This window comes from Rhizophagus irregularis, chromosome 22, assembly GCF_026210795.1.
Source record: "Rhizophagus irregularis chromosome 22, complete sequence".
Taxonomy (NCBI): Eukaryota; Fungi; Glomeromycota; class Glomeromycetes; order Glomerales; family Glomeraceae; genus Rhizophagus; species Rhizophagus irregularis.
The window spans coordinates 2,118,559-2,136,634 of NC_089450.1; the positions used below are offsets into that span (position 1 = coordinate 2,118,559).

Here is an 18,076-nt window from a genome sequence, read left to right on the forward strand (position 1 = left end):
TTGGAGACGGAATCCAGAAGTTATAAATACTTGAAAACTTCTTATAAAATGAAAATAAGCATAGTACATTTTCTTTCAAATTGTAATAAGCTGAAGAAACAAAGAAATATGAGATCTATTTACAACAATGGAAACAGACATATTCAAAGGTTTGTTTTTACTTAAGCTTTTTATGTTTATTGAAATTTATGATGGAAGAACCCTTTTGAAGAAGCTCTTTTCTTTGTATATTTAACAACTTCTTAAAAAACAAATTTTTTGGGTTTTATAATAAATTATTTACATAATTTTTCTCTGTTAGAAACTGATCTATCTATTATTTTATTTTCTTTGAATAGTGAATGACTCTTTTTCATTCCTTTAAATAAAATACAAAATCTTAAAAATAACTTATTGGTAAGAAATTTTATGATGTAATATTAGTAATATGGTATTATTTTCTCAGTGTGTATATTGGCTAAACAAACAATTTTACATTTTAAAAGATTAAATCACACTCTAATTTTGGAATCAAAGATCTTTCCAATTGATTCACTACATATAGAAATGTTGACAATCAAATTCATAATTAGGAATAAATGTGTTGAACGCATTTATTCATCAACCAATGATTCAACCAAAGTAATTTTTAATTTGTTGGATAGGTCTTGGTCTATTCTTTAAAGTGAATATAAAAACGTCCGCCTAGTTTATATGTAAGTTAAATTATTTGCATTTTTTTTATAAGAATTATGTTCAATTTTAATTTTACACAGATGATATATATTAAAGTTCTTTATTTTACATCCATATTCAGTAAAATTTTGAATACAAGTATATCAAGTTGCTATTTATTAATTTGGAAAGTTTGAGTTATAATTATTATGTAGAATTTTGAATTCACCAAACATTTATATCAAAAAAATGTATTGATCACGTTAAATTAATAAGTTGTTACATATAAAAGTTAGCCAATAATAATCTGATTTTAATAAAAATTGGTATAATTAAAATTTAATATAGGACATATATATTGATAGAATTTAAGGATATATTAATATGCCGAATTTTTCAAAATATTAAACAATGTTTCATATCGGAATTGTATATCACGTGATAAATTCAAAAAAATTCATGTGATAAAATCGAAAGCCTGCTATGCTTTCAAAGTCAGGTTGGTCGTCTATAAGAAAAATCTTGAAAAGATTCGATTTTCGATTCCAATCCCCGGCAGTCATACACAGTCATACGCACAAGAGCATAATTGATCGGCATAATTCTGGCCAAATTATAACTTTGACCAGAATTATAATTCCCATTTTAGGAAATTTAATGTTACACAAGTCTAAAAGGAACTTTCATTTTTTGGAAAAAACAAAAGTTGTGGAATGCTATTACCAAAAAAGGATATGATCGGCATAGCATTTTATAATTCTGGCCAAAATTATAATTTTTCTGGAATTACTGCCGATCAATAATAATTTTTGCGTATAGGTGGTCCGTTATTTTTGCAAATAGCTGTAAAATGCGGCTGATTGTTTACTAAATAAATATTGAAATGTATCCCTATAAAAAATAGATATCCGGAATTCGTTCAGAATTTGTCTAATATAAAGTTTTGGACAAATTTCGGACAGATAAACCTGGAAAATAATAAGATTCAGATAATTTGAACTGGACAATTTCTGGACATGAAAAAATTCAGGACAAATTCTGGATGCCATTTCTAAAAAAGGATAAAATAATTTTGTAAAAAAAAAATGCAAAAAGCAACAAAACTGACATTCATAACCTTCTTCGTCATACTAATTAATTTACTGAGCAGGCAAAAATAAGCGTCCGGAAATGAGTGTATTTTTGGAACAATTTCTGGATACAGCACATGGTCATTTTCTGGATAATTCTTTAGACAAATTTTCAGACAATTTCCAGGCAATTTCTGGACATTTATTTTTTATATAATAATATTTTGTTTTTTCTTGTTGAGTATCTTAATTTATGAACATTTTTTAATATAATTATTGTAGGGATTTTTATTTTCAGGATTTTGTCAGTCAGAATTATATTATAAATTTTGGAATTTTTATATACAATACCCGTTGATCTATTTCCCTTAGTTTATAATTTATAATATAAATTTCCCATCATTAATATTTTTTTTCTTTTTTATTTGAGAGATTTCATAATTTTAATTGAAAACCATGATTTACTTTATTTTATTAGTATATAAAGATATGAGGAATCTACGTAACAAGTATTATCTATCCTAGATAATACAATTTGTAAAATTTCTATTTTCTAGTATTTGTTACTTCATAATAAAGAGACATTTCATTTTTACAAAATATATTTAATAAACGGAGAGTTACTATCACGATGAGTTGACTGGCTATCTGTAGTTTTATTATGTATTTGGTTAAGGTTTTTACTAATCATTTTTAAATTAAAATAATCTATCATTCATAATCACCTAAAAGTAATATATTAGAGTGATTTTGGATGTTATGATAACATACAAAATACGGTGTATCCAATCTTAGTATAGTATGATTTTGTAAAATAGTATGTATATTGCATTTTTTGTTAGTACGTATGATTTTAAATTGTACACACTACTTTGATTGTTAAATATACGTATGTAGTGAAAAAAAAATCATACATACGTATATAAATCATACTTTTTTACCAGCCTCGTCATACACTTTTTTGATGACGTTCGCTCCTTCTTTAAAATATGAAAACAAAAATTTAAATAAACATAATTATGTGTTGTTTCACTTGTTTATACGTAATAAAAAACTTAAATTATACTATCATACATGCATATTATTATATATTGTTATAAATATATACTATATACCATAAAAAATCATACATACAAAGTAAAAAATTACACAATCATACTAACTTTCTGCAAAATATCACACACGTTCCATAAAGATCTACATTGTTTATTACCAAATAAGGAAAGGCCTAGACCCATTCTATTGTGTACCCACTTCCCCAGTAACACCAACTAAATTTTTCACCCCACGTGACCTAATAATATTCATCATTGGCATCACACCCCACCGCGTTTTTACTGTTTATATTTATCTGAGGGACAGTTTTTTTTTGCCTTCCAAAATTATTTTTTTCACAACCCCTTAACTGTCACCAATCACGTGGGGTGAAATTTTAATTATAAAATTGGTGGTGTTACTACGGTAAATATTGTGTACCAGTATGGTCACGTGACATTTTTATATGTGATGTTTTACCATACCCTACATCCATACACTACATGTTTATTGACGCAAATCTTTTAAAAAGATTATTCATGGAAAGTCAATTATCTCACCGGGCTTTATCCACTATCAAAGATTTTACTTTTAAACACCTTATTGAATGGGACTTTTACTAAACCTACTAGTCTTAAATATAGTAAACACGTAGGATGGCGCGCTAAAACTTCAAACTACTCTTTACCGACATTGGACACTCTGAATAGAAATTATCCAGATATCCTAAAAAGGCTTTGATACTTGTTTCCTTTGTGAAGTCTCACAGTAAACTAATGAACATTTATGGACTTGTCCCCGATCTATTGAAATTTTAAAACCTATCTTTAAAAAGCACGAACTTATTTTTCGCGCTCTGATTGTTAACAATATGGACCAAAAAAATACAATGAATGTGACATCAATTTTGATATCCCATTTTTACCTGGCTCAATACTAGCCCTTCATCTATACAAGACGCTCCTGAATTACATTGTCTCCTTATCAACATGGTTCCAACGGCTATTATTACCCTTTTCAAAGATGCTAAAATTCACAAAAAACTCATAAAGAAACTTTTCTTAAAATTTCTCTTTGATCTTCACCATGATATTTATGAACTCTTGTGAAAGGTCCGTACCTCTAAATGGAAAGAATTTAGAAAAAATCATAATATTACTAAAAGCTCTTTTACAAAAACGTTCAAGTCGAAAATGCCGATTAAATGATGATGACATACCTGATCATACTCATAGACACGCTGATATTACAACCATGGGTTATAGTAACCCATTCATGTCATCATTATGCAATATTGATAACTCCATTTATTGGATTTATCTTACGAGTTCTAATTTCCTCCATAACTTACCTTGGATCAACTCTTTATATATTGAATTTTTTAATGACATTCCTTTACAATTTGACCCTAATTTGTTTTATTTCTCCATATAACCTCTTCGTTCTTTTTCCCTGTATGTAGGTCTTAGTTTTATTTTTCTTTTGGTATTTTGGTTCCCCATTTGATTAATTAGAATAGTCCTACTTTTTCAAATAGTTTGACCGAAGAGTGAGGTCCTGTATGGGATGAATTTCTGAGATCTGTACACACATAATAGTTATTTCGTACGAAAGTACTATCTGCTTTTATTTGACTTAGTTAACTACTCTTTTAGAAATAAAATAAATAAATAAATACACTACATGTTTACTATGCTCTCAGTGATTTTTGCAAGTTTGATTGGAACTATGTTAGGATGTTTAGTTAACTTAAAGGAATTATGTGAGAAAGTAGAACCTAGAAACCTTCTAATGAGGGTTACCCCAAATCTGGTTCAGAAGCTTATTCAGTCAACTCTCTCTAAGTGCACGTATTATGTATTTTTTCTCTAAATGCACCCTTTTACTCAGTCCCAAGTATATAGAGGTCATATAAAATTTCCTTCTCTAAACGCACTCCCTCTCTAAAATGCACGTATTTTCAAATTTTCATTGGTTCCAAAGTTGACTGTAGATTTTAATGTTACTGCTGGAAAGTGGTGAGCAACACGTATGCTTTGGTAAATAAAGATAGATGTTGAATTCTTGGATCACTATTTTTATTTTTCAGTAAATATTTATTTGAATGTTATGATAATCTTTGGACAAATAGATATACGTGAGACAGGAGAAAAATTTGTTAGTCAGAATCCAGCTAAAGAGGTTTTATATTATTTTATTTTACCTTCTTTTAATAATTCCTAAATTTTCTTAACAATGAAGGCTTTGAAATATTTTTTAGCATTTTAAAAACATCTGACATCATATTTACAAGGATTTACCTTAAGTCCAGAGCGAAAAAAGATAAACAAAAAGTTGCGATTTTCATTGGATGACGTCGCGTGAGGAGAAATCCGTGAGCATTTTTCATGCGTATACATTCCTTCGCTACGCTCCGAACAATAAAAATATTTTTAGTATCATGAATATATATTGTAGCGAAATTTGTTATTTTTATTTCATAATAAAACCATTTTTTATTATAAATATCTATATCTTTAATTACCTGTTACCGATTAATAAATCATGTGATTCGTAACCATATTATTTGTCTATTAGAGGTCCTGACTGAGACAGTACATAAGAATCAAGGTTGAATAATATTCAGTTGCTTGGATAAGTACTTAATTTACATAAGATATAATTAATTCTCTTATTTTTGACTATTTTTTTTAGGATACTATCATTGGCTTAATTTAAATTATGATCGATTGTTTATATTTCCAGAAGTACAGAATTTCTTTGGGTCACATCGTTTATGTGTCACCGGCGTTCCTATCAATAACTTTTCTTCATTTCAATTTTTTTTTTACTAATTAATTTCTTTAATTAAAGGTAGAAAGGGGGTAATAGGGAAACGATTTATGATTGGTTGAAATAACTAAATGGGTTTTACAATAATTTAGTCATTAATGATCTTTTTCACTCGTACTAATAAGTAATAATTTAAAAAAAAAGTTAGAAAAAGACGAATAAGAAGATCCTAAATTAATATCATTTTTAACTTATTGGTTTATGAAATTAAGTTATTATAAAGAAATGAGTAAAGGAATTTTTTTTTTTTCAACTATTTTAAGAATTGAAGCTCTTACTATATTACTTTATTAATATTTTTGAAATTAAATAAAAATAAAAAGCCACAAATACTTATCGTATGAAAGGAAGAAGTACAAATTACTAACCAAAATCAATTATTAAAAAAATCCAATGAAGACAATTTCAATTAATTTAACAAAGCAATTCTGCGTAACGGTTACACGATAATCCGCGTGCAGATCCGCAGGTAATTGTAAATAAAAAAACATCTCTTTTAACTTATACCAATAAAATTTTTTATTTCTTTATCATTTCTATTATGGTTATTAATAGAAGGGGTTAGAATATCATCCGAATTGCGAGGCAAAGAAAAAAAAGGCAAAAAAAAAAAAAAAAAAAATGGAAATTGAAATTTGGAAATCGAATTGATGATCATTGATAAATATAATTATTAAAACTTTTTTAATTGTTATATTCCTTAATTTAAGTATATAATAAATACATCTAGAATTCCTAAGCCAAGACTAAAGTATATAAAAATTAGTTTAGGTATTGGGCTATGCCAACTTTTTTTTGACCCGTAATACAAACTAAATATGAAATTCGAAATATTTGAAAAATGGAAATAGTTAGACGTTCGAGACCTACACAATTTTTTGTGATATAAATAGCATTTAAATGGTTTTCTCGTTTTATCTAACAAAAAAAAACAGGAATTGTGATTATTAATAAACTTTTGTTTGTATTAATATTGATGATTGTATTATTATTTATTATCGATTTCGTATTTTAAAACTTATCGAAACAAAATTTAAGGTTAAAATTGAGAACATAAAAAAATATTATTTTTGTAACAGATTAATTAAATTATATTATATACTCAAACATCTAATAATTTTTGTATCTTAATCTCCAAAACTTTATACTGCGTAAGCATAAATAATTCTAATAACTTATTTGGGTTACAAATATTTTTTATTTTTAATTAAATTGTTTTTTTAGATAAGGAAATGTGGCGGATTATTATCTCCGGATGAAAGGAAAATGAATCTATTTTTAGATGATGAGTTTAAGAATAAAATTGAGAGAAATAATAATTCCAAGTGCGCAATGAATAGTTAATAAACTAGGAAATGACCAATAAATTATTGAATAAATAGAGCTCAAAAATTTCTTTTCTTTCGAAATTTTTTTTTTAAAAAAAAAATATTTGAAATCTATAAAATATTTGTATGATGATAAATGTAATTTATTTTTTTATGAATTTTATTAATATCACAAATAATGATACTGTATACAAATACATTTTCTCATCTTTCCTTTCATTTCGTAAATGTTACTTACCAGAGAATTATGTAATAATCAAAAGCTGTTCAGTTATGCAAAAAGATTCTTCTAAATCATGCTGTAAATTTAATATAAATATAAATGGATAAATTATTTTCTTATCCGCTGCTAAATTATAAATACTTTATTTACTTACACATATTATTAATAATTCTACTAATTTGTCATTCAAGTTCAAAGAAACACTTTTCAGCGGCGGATAACAAGTTTTTTATTACGCCTATCAACAATCATTATCATCTCAATTAAAATGCTGTTGATTATCAAAACTAATAATGAATGCCATGTTGACTTTTTTATTTACCATTTAAGTTTGTTTAATCTTTAAAGTTCAATTTCAATCTTCATCAATTTTTTTTTATCTTATTTACAGAATTTATTCGTCAGTTTACATCCATCAATCTATCCATCAATCAATTTTTTATTCATTATTAATTATTCATCAGAACTTAAATTTTCTATTTATTTATTTATTTATTTATTTTTTTTGATATCATCCACATAAGATGATCATACAATCGTTGTTCATTTAATTTTACCGTTTATCATTGTTATCATTGTTACTTTCTTATCTTGTGTTTCTATTTATATATATATATATATATATTTTTTCTGCGGCATAACGTTTATTTGTGCACTTCATTATGTCAATAAGGTAGTGATACGTAACATTATAGTATATAAATATAGGCACTTCTCTGTTATGTGTACTGCTAAACGTTTTTTTACTTATTCTCCTAAAAAAAAAAAGAAAAAATAAGTCATATTTACGTAAACGGCAAAATGACCTTAAGTACTTTAAGACATGGAATAACACAGATTTCAAGATTTGATACAACGAGAAATCAATTAGTAAACAGGAGGACTCGAAGACGTTTACGGCATCCTAATAACCGCGTAAACATATTAAATCGCGTCAATATTATGCCAAACTTACCTCTACAGAATACAAATAACCGATTGATAGACTCGTTTTTCAATGGGACTCCTTTTTTTTAAAGCTCTATTTTTTATAATGATAATGATTTCAAAATTTAAATGGTTAAATTCTAAAATTCTCTTTAACTTTGTATATTTGTTAAATGTAAAATTAGTTGTAAATATTCACGAAAAGAACTTAGTAGTATTTTTTTATTTATGCTTTAAAAAAAAAGTGATATTTGTGATTTGAAGTTCATATATTTTATTGAATTTTTAGCATAAATTAATTATTACATAGTCAGAAAAAAATTCTGTATATTTCAATATATGTATTTTTTTTTTAAAAAAAATTGTATATATAAATTATAAATATTATTCTTATATTTTATTGGATATTCTAGTTTAAATAAAATAAAAAAACCTTTTTAAACTGTACATTATAATTTCTTATAACATTTTTGACATATTTAACATATAAATCCTTAATAAGTTGTTTATTTGGGATAATACTAACTTTGTTTGTTCATAAACCCCTAATTTATGAATTTTATTAACCTAAAATCGAATATTAATAGTTACACGAGGATCACGATAACCTTTTTATTTATTATGTGGATGGGCAATCTTAACAAAAATTAAACGCCACCTTAATTTTTACATTGTACAAATTATCATTTGTTTAATTGTTTTTCCGATATATAAAAACGTCAATAATGGCAATAATGGCCAGTTGCTGGTTATGTGTCTTTTGAACCATTTTAACATTAAAATCATTTAAAAGTTACGTGATCTCATAATTCTGGCCAAAATTTTTTATGGCAAATCATATCACGTTACGAATGGCCCAGGTAATGATTTGTCATTCGTCATCACTGCGTTACCGTTTTGCATATTAGAAATTTTATCCCACGGTTCCTAGTTAAAATTTGTGATTTTTTTTCATGGGTTGGTTTATTTGAAAAGATGGATAAAAAGTTTATCAATATTGGAATAAAAAGTATATCATTATTAGTCAAAATAAGTATATTAAAGGGCTTTTATGGTAGAATGGTACAGATACCGTGGGATAAATCAGTTATTTCACGAGTCACAGGAATATCATTGATTTTCACGGCGCAGCCATGAAAATCATTGATATCACACATCCCCGTGAAATATCTAGTAATAGACTTTTGTTAACAAAATATACGTAAAATTTCATCAGGAAACATTTTCTATACATTTGACTTTTTTAAAATAAAAAAGAAGTAAAGAACCGATTTTTTTTATAAGTAAAAGGTTATATCAAAAAGAATTATTATATTAAATATAAATTAAATTGTTATAATAAATACTAGATAATTACAGTATATCAAATGAATTACAATAGAACTACAAATTTAGTAATGTTTATAATTAGAGATGGAAAAAGTTCTCGGTTGAGCGGTTTTCAACCTAATTCGATGTCTTAAATACATTAAAACTTTTTATAGTACTGATAATCGCCATCATCAAGTTTTCATAAAATGGTAATAAACTACCTAAAAATATCAATAATTAATTATCCAAATTTAGTTATTTTGCGTGGGAAAATATACTTTGGAAGTAATAATGGTTTTGGGCTGTTTTTGTGTTAGGTTGGATAACTAACAAATTTATTTTGTTTGTTGTTATTTCATCTTTGTTAAAAAGATGAAAAATATAATATTAAAATTTTTCACACAACTTCTAATGATAATAAAACCTCAATTATTTTTAAAATTATGTAAATAATTTGGTATTAAGAATAAAGTAAGCTTTGTTTTCGGTACGCGTTGTAAAATTATTATGATAATAATTATTGTTTTTAATAGGGTCGATACGTAAAATTAAATTAACACCTTAAGAATTTAGAAAGCTTCCATTAGAATGTTCTAGGCTTATAATAATTTTTCCATTTGTTTTAATATCATGTGTATATTAATTATATCAGAATTTTATTATTATATAAGTGTCAGTTATATTATTACATTGGTAAAAGCGAACTTAATGAACTATTTATTCAGTCCTATCAAAGAATGAGTATTTTAATTACGACTAAGAAATTTTTAGAGATCATTCTTAGAAAATTGGCAAAAATATTTACTAAAACTAACATAAAATAACAGTATCCGTCCTTCCTTAAAAGTATGAACAAATACTAATATTTTTTTTTTTCAGGTGGAATCTTCTTAGAGTGCATAAATAGATAGGCCTAGAACTTTCCTAATGTAGTTTGATATGCATGTAAATTATCATGTGTCATTTGTATGTAAAAGTCGGGTATATGAATTTATAAGTTAAATATCGACTTCTATCAAAAAAGTACTTGCTCTCCCGGAAGAACAAAATTGTACCATTCTAAATGTCAACCAATATCAAAAAAAGTAGACTATCTATATCACCAATGCCTTTGTTAATATGGAATCATATAGTAATACAAAATCACATTTTTAGTTTTACTGGCCAAAATTAATCATATTTTTAGTAGATTTTTTTTTATTTTCCCAGCGTAACCTGAAAAATGTCACTAAAATCACGTGACTTTTCATCACCTCCATTTTTCATAGGGACTTTAATTTTTTTAGTAGCAAAATCCTATTCGTCACACATTATATGTATGTCACATGTGCGGGGCCATTTACGCTGGGGTAGTTAAATAAGAGTGTCCTTAAAATAGACCGGGGGTTCGGGTTCTTATCCTAGACCGCAACTGTATTAATCACGTGACGCTTACTCTTTATTTTATAGGCGGTTCATATCGGCTGATTGGAAAAATTGGGCCTGATTTGCGCACCCTATATTTGTTATGTGTTACATAGATCATATGCTTTTAGTGGCTTAGAATTTTTGCAGATCCCTAAACGTCTCCTCTAAATTTATCAACACCCCGAATAAAAATATTTTAAATATGTAGCAAACCGAGCAACCGATCAAAAAAGAAGGGAACCGATCAAAAAATTTCAAGTAAGAAATAGATAAATTTAATTGTAGTTTGCTCTTTATTTTAAAAAAACGCGTCCAATATTATATAAACCACGGCATTTCGTCTAAAAAAACTTTATTTATAGACAATTACCGGGTTGTACTTATGTCCTTATTGTCAAATAATACGTTATGCAAGAAGTTTGAGTGTGGAACATGTGGAAAAATCTATAAAAGACACTCTGGTTTAGAAAATCATATATTAAAAGTTAAAGAAGCTAATACTATGAGACCGACAGTTTATGATTTGCCTGAGAAAGCTATTGAAGAAACGCGACAGGCTTTGGTTTATCATATAAAAGAAAAACTAAAAAAAAATTCAAGACATGTTGGGGGTGTTCGTATTATGGTTAGTTGCACAGAAAGTCAATTTTTTGGCGTTTTTAAAGGATATATACACGATTATTATCCAAAAACGGGAAATTATAAGTGTATTTTTAAAGGTGTTAGTTCTTACCATACGCTATCAAATGTATTGGGAGATGATAATTGGGGTATCAAATATTTTTCACAGCAACAACAAACATTTGTTTTATCATACCAACAATCACCAAATCCGAATGATCCTGATCCTCTCCAAGAACCTGATCCTCTTCAAGAACCTGATCCTCTTCAAGAACACGATCCTCTTCAAGAACACGATCCTCTTCAAGAATCTCTACAAGATCAAAATAAGACATCAATGCATACAGCTAAAAAACGACGAATATATAAACCTAAACCCATACAAATCGTGATTTGCTGGAAGAGAAAAACAAAATCAGATGTGCGTAGTATTGTATATTCATCAGGGTTTATTTTTATAAATTTTACAATTTCACGTACAAGAGTTATAGAAAATTTTTATTAAAGAATTGATGAAAAATAAAGACATTAATGCGCAGAAAGAAGGATAGAGGGTTTTAAAAAAAACGTGTATTTAGAAGCATATACAGAATTAAAAATAAAACTGAAATCATAGAAATTCATTTGTATAAAAATTAGTCTATGTAACGAAAACTATTTTATTGGTTTAATTATTAATTGATAATGAAGTAAATGAAATATTTCGTAAAATAAGAATCTGTAAAACAAAATTTTAAACTAATATTTTAAACAAATATTACTTAACACGTAAACGTTTTGGCAATTGCATTGAGTCAATTTCATCATGTTCTTTAAAATATAAAAGTCTATTTTCATATTCAAGAATATCAATAATTGCAGACTTTCGTCCTTTTCCGGTACCACCATCCTTAGTTGTTCTTTTAAAAAAGTGAGAAACTTGTTGGTGGTTTTTTTTTTCCACCGCTGAGCAAGAAAATGCTGCTAACCCAAAATTATGATGAATACGCATCATTTCTGGAATATGGTACACTAATACATGCATATAAGGCGTGATATCACTTGCCTGATAAAAGTAATTAGAATCTAAGAATTGATGCAGCCACGCACGAGCATCATTAGAAAATTGCGTTGCATCAGTTTTAGAATCTTTCATTGCTTTATGAAGTAAATAAAATTTATCCCATAAACTTCGAATTTGAACTGCTCGTGAATATGGAAAAAGTTTAGACAAATCAAAATGTTGAAGTACAACTAATTTATCTTGTCCCATTAAAGAAGTATATTGCCAGTTAGTTGATCCTATCTCAAGCCAAAAATGAAATTTAACATCAATTCGTTTCATTTCTTCAATTATTACATTTCTTGCTCTTTCTCCCCAGGTATTTCTAGATCTGAGTTCATCAAGTACTAATCGCCAAAGAACATCTGTAATACGTAACATAATATGCAATTCGTCTGGCACCCAGTGTTGTAAAGGAATCATATCAAAAATTGCTGGTCGAATATGTCCCTTATAAAATGTATAATCTTCACGTACTTGATCCATGGTTTTACTGATTGTCCATTCATATGAGAAATCACCCTGTTGTTCTTTTGATACTTCACACCAAGGACAAAAATACCTACTATTTGCTGCATTTAATCCTAAACACATTGCAAGAAATTTCCAATCTGAAGAGAAATAAAGTTCAACCTTCCACTCTATATTCTGATTGTCTTTAAAACCTTCTTCTTTTAATTTTCTCAATTCCATAGCTAGTGATTTTAAAACATTATTTAAAGTTTCGTATTTTTCAACACCAGGATAGAGGACTATAGTGTAATGATTTTCAGGCCGATATAGATTATCAATATCATCAAGAATTGAACAAGTAATCATAACCTGTTTAACCTTCCGTCCAACGTTTCTCCCATCACCAGAGATTCGTAAATGTATTTTTGGATTCATTACATCTAAAATTTTCCTTTCAATAAGACCAGGTATTAGATATTTTAAAATATCAACAACATTTCGTCGTCCACCTTTTCCAATTGATTGTTGCATATTATGAACAATTTCAGCATCATTGATATGTATTTCCGAATTTACAAAATCATCAGATCCTGGCAATATATTTATCAGTGAAATTGGTATAATTTCATTCATTTCGCGTGTAATATCTCTTTTTTCTACAGAAACTTTCCATTCACGTGGCAAATCTTGACTAATTGAAGCCAAAGTTCGATATCCTTCGCGTGATACTTGACCTTTATCACATGCTTGAACGGCAGCTCTTGCTTTATGCTTTATTTCTTCAATATTTTCCTTATTTACACTAAGGTAAAAAGAATTATTTCCAATATCAAATTCAATAGATTTTAGACTAAGATTATCATCTGAATGACAATCTTTTGCCGTTACTTGATCAAATATTGTAGATATAGACTTTGCAATTTTTTTGGCTCGATTATTCTGCCCAGTTGAAGTTAAATTGTCAAATGATTTTAGGACTGTTGCTCGTTGATGAATATCTCTTGCTTGCTGAAGTATTTCTAAATGAAGTCCAAAAAAATGTGGTCCTGAATAGCGCGTTTTAATTTCTGGATTTAAGGCCTATTATAAAATTTTATATTTTACATTAATAAAATTTTTAGAATAGTTCTTTAATATTAATTTCTGTTTATTACAATTACATACTTTAGCATATAAACATGCTGCATTTGAGCTTGATTTTTCTGACTTTACATGATATTGAAATTTATCTCCATAATATATCCAATAAACTGGATTTTTTTCCATATATTTAATCATACATCGAACTACTTGTCTTGTCTTAGGTTTTCTTAAACTTACTTTAACTTCATAATTATCTGGAATTCGAAAACCTTTTTGACCTTTTGTATATTTGAGATAAGTAGCATGTGGATAGTTTCCTTCTTTAATAATATCATAAGTATAACTTCGCTCACTATCAGAATATTGAATAATGGATTCTTTAGGATAATTATGAATTTCAACAGGTTTCTTTTTCTTAACTTGTTGATCTGTTTGAAGTGGTAAAGAAATTTCGTTAGCTTCCATTTTTTTTTAAAAAAAAAAATTTTTAAAAAAAAATTTACGCGTGTATTAATATGTAATGATCAGCAGTTGTACCGAATATTAATTTTTTTGATAATCTTTATTTTCGTTAATGGTTGAGCAAAGACTTCGAAAAATGTAATACAAGAAAACTGCCAATTAAAAAATGTATACTATTTATAGCAAAACACCAGATCATAATTTTGCAATTTTTCACCCCAAAAAAATTAGGGGACTTTTTTGATCAGCTGATATGTTAGGATAAAAAACCTGGACCCCCGGCCCCCGGTTCAGGATATATTTGTCCGTCAAATAAGCACGACTGCGCCATTAATTAAGCCAAATCAGGTGTATCCCGTATCCCGACTATCACGTATCGAACAAAGGTGCAACCGTGCAATCATCATGATTTGTACTACAGAGTACAGGGATCCAATCTAATCCTACAATCCAAACAAGAAACAAAGATCGGCACGGGAATACCTATATTCTTAAGAAAATGATGTCATACACAATCCAAATTTCTCGTTCTAGGAAATTAAGTAAAGCTGACAAATCGATCCAATCGAATTGCCTAGTTGCCTTATTAATAGCAAATATATTTTAAAAATTTTTTTTTAATAAAAAAAATTTAAAAAATTCCGGTGCGTTTTTTAAATTTTTTTTTTATTAATTTTTTTTTATATGTATTTATTAAAAATTTTTATTTATACTATCTATTATTAATTAAATTGTTGTTTATATCAATAAAAATAAGGTCACGTTGGTTACAATTGGCAAAATTTCTGAAGAATAGAAGAATATTCTTTTTCTTGGAAATCTAAATATGGTTAGTGGTAACTTGCGGCGTTAGTATTCAACTATTATTTTTACAATTAATATAATTAATATTATACTCAATAAAATAATGAAGTAACATTGTAAAAATGTTCATTTTTATCCTTTTAGATAAAAGTGGTAAAAGTGTTATTTGAATTTATTTTTATTTATTGTTGTAGTCGCAGCATTATGAACTCGACTAGAGTTAACGTATAATTATAATGTAAAATTAACAAAAAAATTTTACTTTCCCATAATTAATCATGACATGATTTATGTAATTTATTGAGATAATAAATATATTTCGAACTTTAATCAGAATTATAAGTGCAATCGTGAATATTAAATATATCTAGTGTAAACAATTCTTGAAGATTGGCTATAAACAATTAAACTATTTGCAGAAAGTTTATTAGAAAGAAATATCGCTGTTATTCTTGAAATTCTTGAGTAGTGTAATTATAATCTTATTATATTCATTGATCATTAAATGAATAATTTTAAAGAATTCATGTCGTAACTTCAGATTCCAGAACTATAAATTATCAATTCAAGTTTTAATTAAATTTGTTGCATTTCGATTATTTAGAATTGTGGAATTTGGAGTCTACTTACTATGGTTTGTACACTGATTACTATGAAAATGTATTAAATTTCTTTTCACGTCGTCAGTTATCGCTACAGACATCCTTATTTCCAGATCAAGGCTTTCAGCTTACTGGTTAAAGAAAAGGAAAATGAAATAGAATGAAAGAAAAAGGGGACAATAAGAAATAGCAAAAAATACTGGTTGAAAAATTATTATAATTGATGAAGTTTAAACTTTTTGAATTCTCTTACATTTACTTTTTCATCTTTTTCGGCTTATTTCACTTTTCTGTTATTCGTAGCATCAACTTTTCAGAAGCTTGTTTTTCGATATTGAAAAGCCTCTCATTGTCTCTCTGTTTGTATAAGATTATTTTGAAAATTTTAGCTTAACATTAAATTAATCTTTATACGACTTGTTTCGTTAAGATGAGTTGCACGAACTAAATTCATCCTATTATGAATTTATGACATAGTAATTCGAAATGTCATTTCAAAACTCTTTGAGATAGTTTTCAAGAATCTTTACCTTGTTAATCTATTATCTTGTTACATCATGCTTTAGAGCCATTGTGATGAATTTATGGGCACAGACAAGTAGAAAAATACGCTACGCAAATTGAAGACGATCAGTGGAAAAATTTAATAAAAAAAAAAGGTTATTATTACATCACTTTCTGGTCTAAATGAACCACCAGAATTATAAAGATGGAAGGATTCCATTTTTATAAATAAAGTGTAATTAATAAAAATCCTCAAATTCTACGGTCATGGGAAAATCTTTCCTTCTCAATTTTTTGGGATCAGTTCGAATTCCTTCTTTGCTAATAATGTGATAAAATTTGGTAAATATCAATTTTCAAATAATTAAATTATCTGTGAGCGCAATTTTAAATATTAACACCATACCGGTAAGCCACTTGATGATGTATTCAGTTAAGTCCCAGTCTCCTGAGCACCAGACGTCCTGGATATGTGAGAAGATAAATTTGACTGCAAGATGAGTCCTATTCTCAAAATCAGATAGGGTCTGTAAGGTATGAGGAAATCCTGGGAAGATGTTGACCTGAAGATTCGTTGCTTTTGGGATCACAGGTTGCTTTACATACATTGGAATTCTCAACCATGAACCATTTGCATAAATTCCTGAACAATATATATTAAGACAATAGTATGTACTATATGTTTTCGAAAATATCAAAAACTGAAATATAAAGAATCCTTAATAATTACCAGCAGTGTATTTTTCTTCTTCTAAGATAGTTAACATACTAAATAAAACAATTACCATATTATTTTGATCGCATATTTCATGTCATAGTAATATAATGCCTATTGTTAATAAAATTATTTTATGTGAAGTCTTACCAAACTAAGTTGTCTACTGATAATTCCTAGCGAGTTTCTGCAGGGAATATTGTCACTTTACAGTCTGAATCAGTGGTAGTTCTTTGGAATTCGTTAATCACAATTCACACGTCTCTACATATTACTTAAGGAATTTTTAATTAATGTCAGCTGAAATTCAGAAACTGACTCAATTTATCGTGATTCCGTCCTTGAAATAATGCAATTTCGGCTATATTTTTGAGAATTGTGCACGTTTGTAAGAAAGAGTTTTAGAGGGTAAAATATTATGAGTTACTTAAATAATAGTCGGTTCGGTTACATTATTTTGAAATAGAAGATATTATTACTATCAAGACACATTCAGTTATCTTGCCTCCTCGTAGGAGAGCCTTTTTGCACCTGTAAAAAATTTTATCCGTTATTTCTGTAAAAACTTCATGAATATGATACATTTACGGAAAAATAACTAAAAGTCTAAGCAACTTTGGATAATTTCCATGGTTTGAGGCTATAATTCCGTGAATATGATACATTTATAGAAATAATATTGAATAAAAAAAAAACACAGAAAAAATTTTTTATAGGGTAACTAAAAATATAGAATTTCTTTAATGGGTGATATGACATAAAAGTGAATATTAAGTTTTGAAAAAAAAATTTTGAATTTTTTAAATTTGTATTTTTACTTTACACTTTCAATTCGGCTAAATTTTATATTTTTATTGATATCGGATATCCTCCTATATTGATATCCTTATTTAATTACTAAATGGTTTCCAACTCAAAAGGTCGGATTTTTAATTCCGAAATGAATACAAATAAATGATACAAAAAAGGCTAACTTTAAAAGTAAACTTTCAAATTTTACCAA

General features: G+C 27.3%; 3 protein-coding genes across 4 annotated transcripts; 1 reads left to right on the forward strand and 2 right to left on the reverse strand.

Annotated features, from left to right (window-relative positions):
- Window positions 1-11,289: 11,289 nt before the first annotated feature.
- On the forward strand, window positions 11,290-11,913 carry OCT59_014703 (uncharacterized protein; the record flags this gene model as incomplete). The annotated part of the gene is made up of 1 exon (XM_025323711.2): window positions 11,290-11,913. The coding sequence occupies one exon, from the start codon at window positions 11,290-11,292 to the stop codon at window positions 11,911-11,913; it is 624 nt and encodes a 207-aa protein (XP_025190043.2).
- Window positions 11,914-12,165: 252 nt separating this feature from the next.
- On the reverse strand, window positions 12,166-14,451 carry OCT59_014704 (uncharacterized protein; the record flags this gene model as incomplete). Of its 2 annotated transcripts, XM_066150190.1 has the most annotated exons (3): window positions 13,533-13,559; window positions 13,633-13,983; window positions 14,068-14,451. In XM_066150190.1, the coding sequence occupies 3 exons, from the start codon at window positions 14,449-14,451 to the stop codon at window positions 13,533-13,535; spliced, it is 762 nt and encodes a 253-aa protein (XP_066002381.1). The 2 variants fall into 2 exon arrangements, with proteins under 2 accessions (XP_025190042.1, XP_066002381.1); XM_025329115.1 differs by having other exon boundaries at window positions 12,166-13,983.
- A 2,193-nt stretch (window positions 14,452-16,644) lies between these two features.
- On the reverse strand, window positions 16,645-17,146 carry OCT59_014705 (uncharacterized protein; the record flags this gene model as incomplete). Its single annotated transcript, XM_066150191.1, has 3 exons — window positions 16,645-16,679; window positions 16,765-17,001; window positions 17,089-17,146. The coding sequence occupies 3 exons, from the start codon at window positions 17,144-17,146 to the stop codon at window positions 16,645-16,647; spliced, it is 330 nt and encodes a 109-aa protein (XP_066002382.1).
- Window positions 17,147-18,076: the final 930 nt, after the last annotated feature.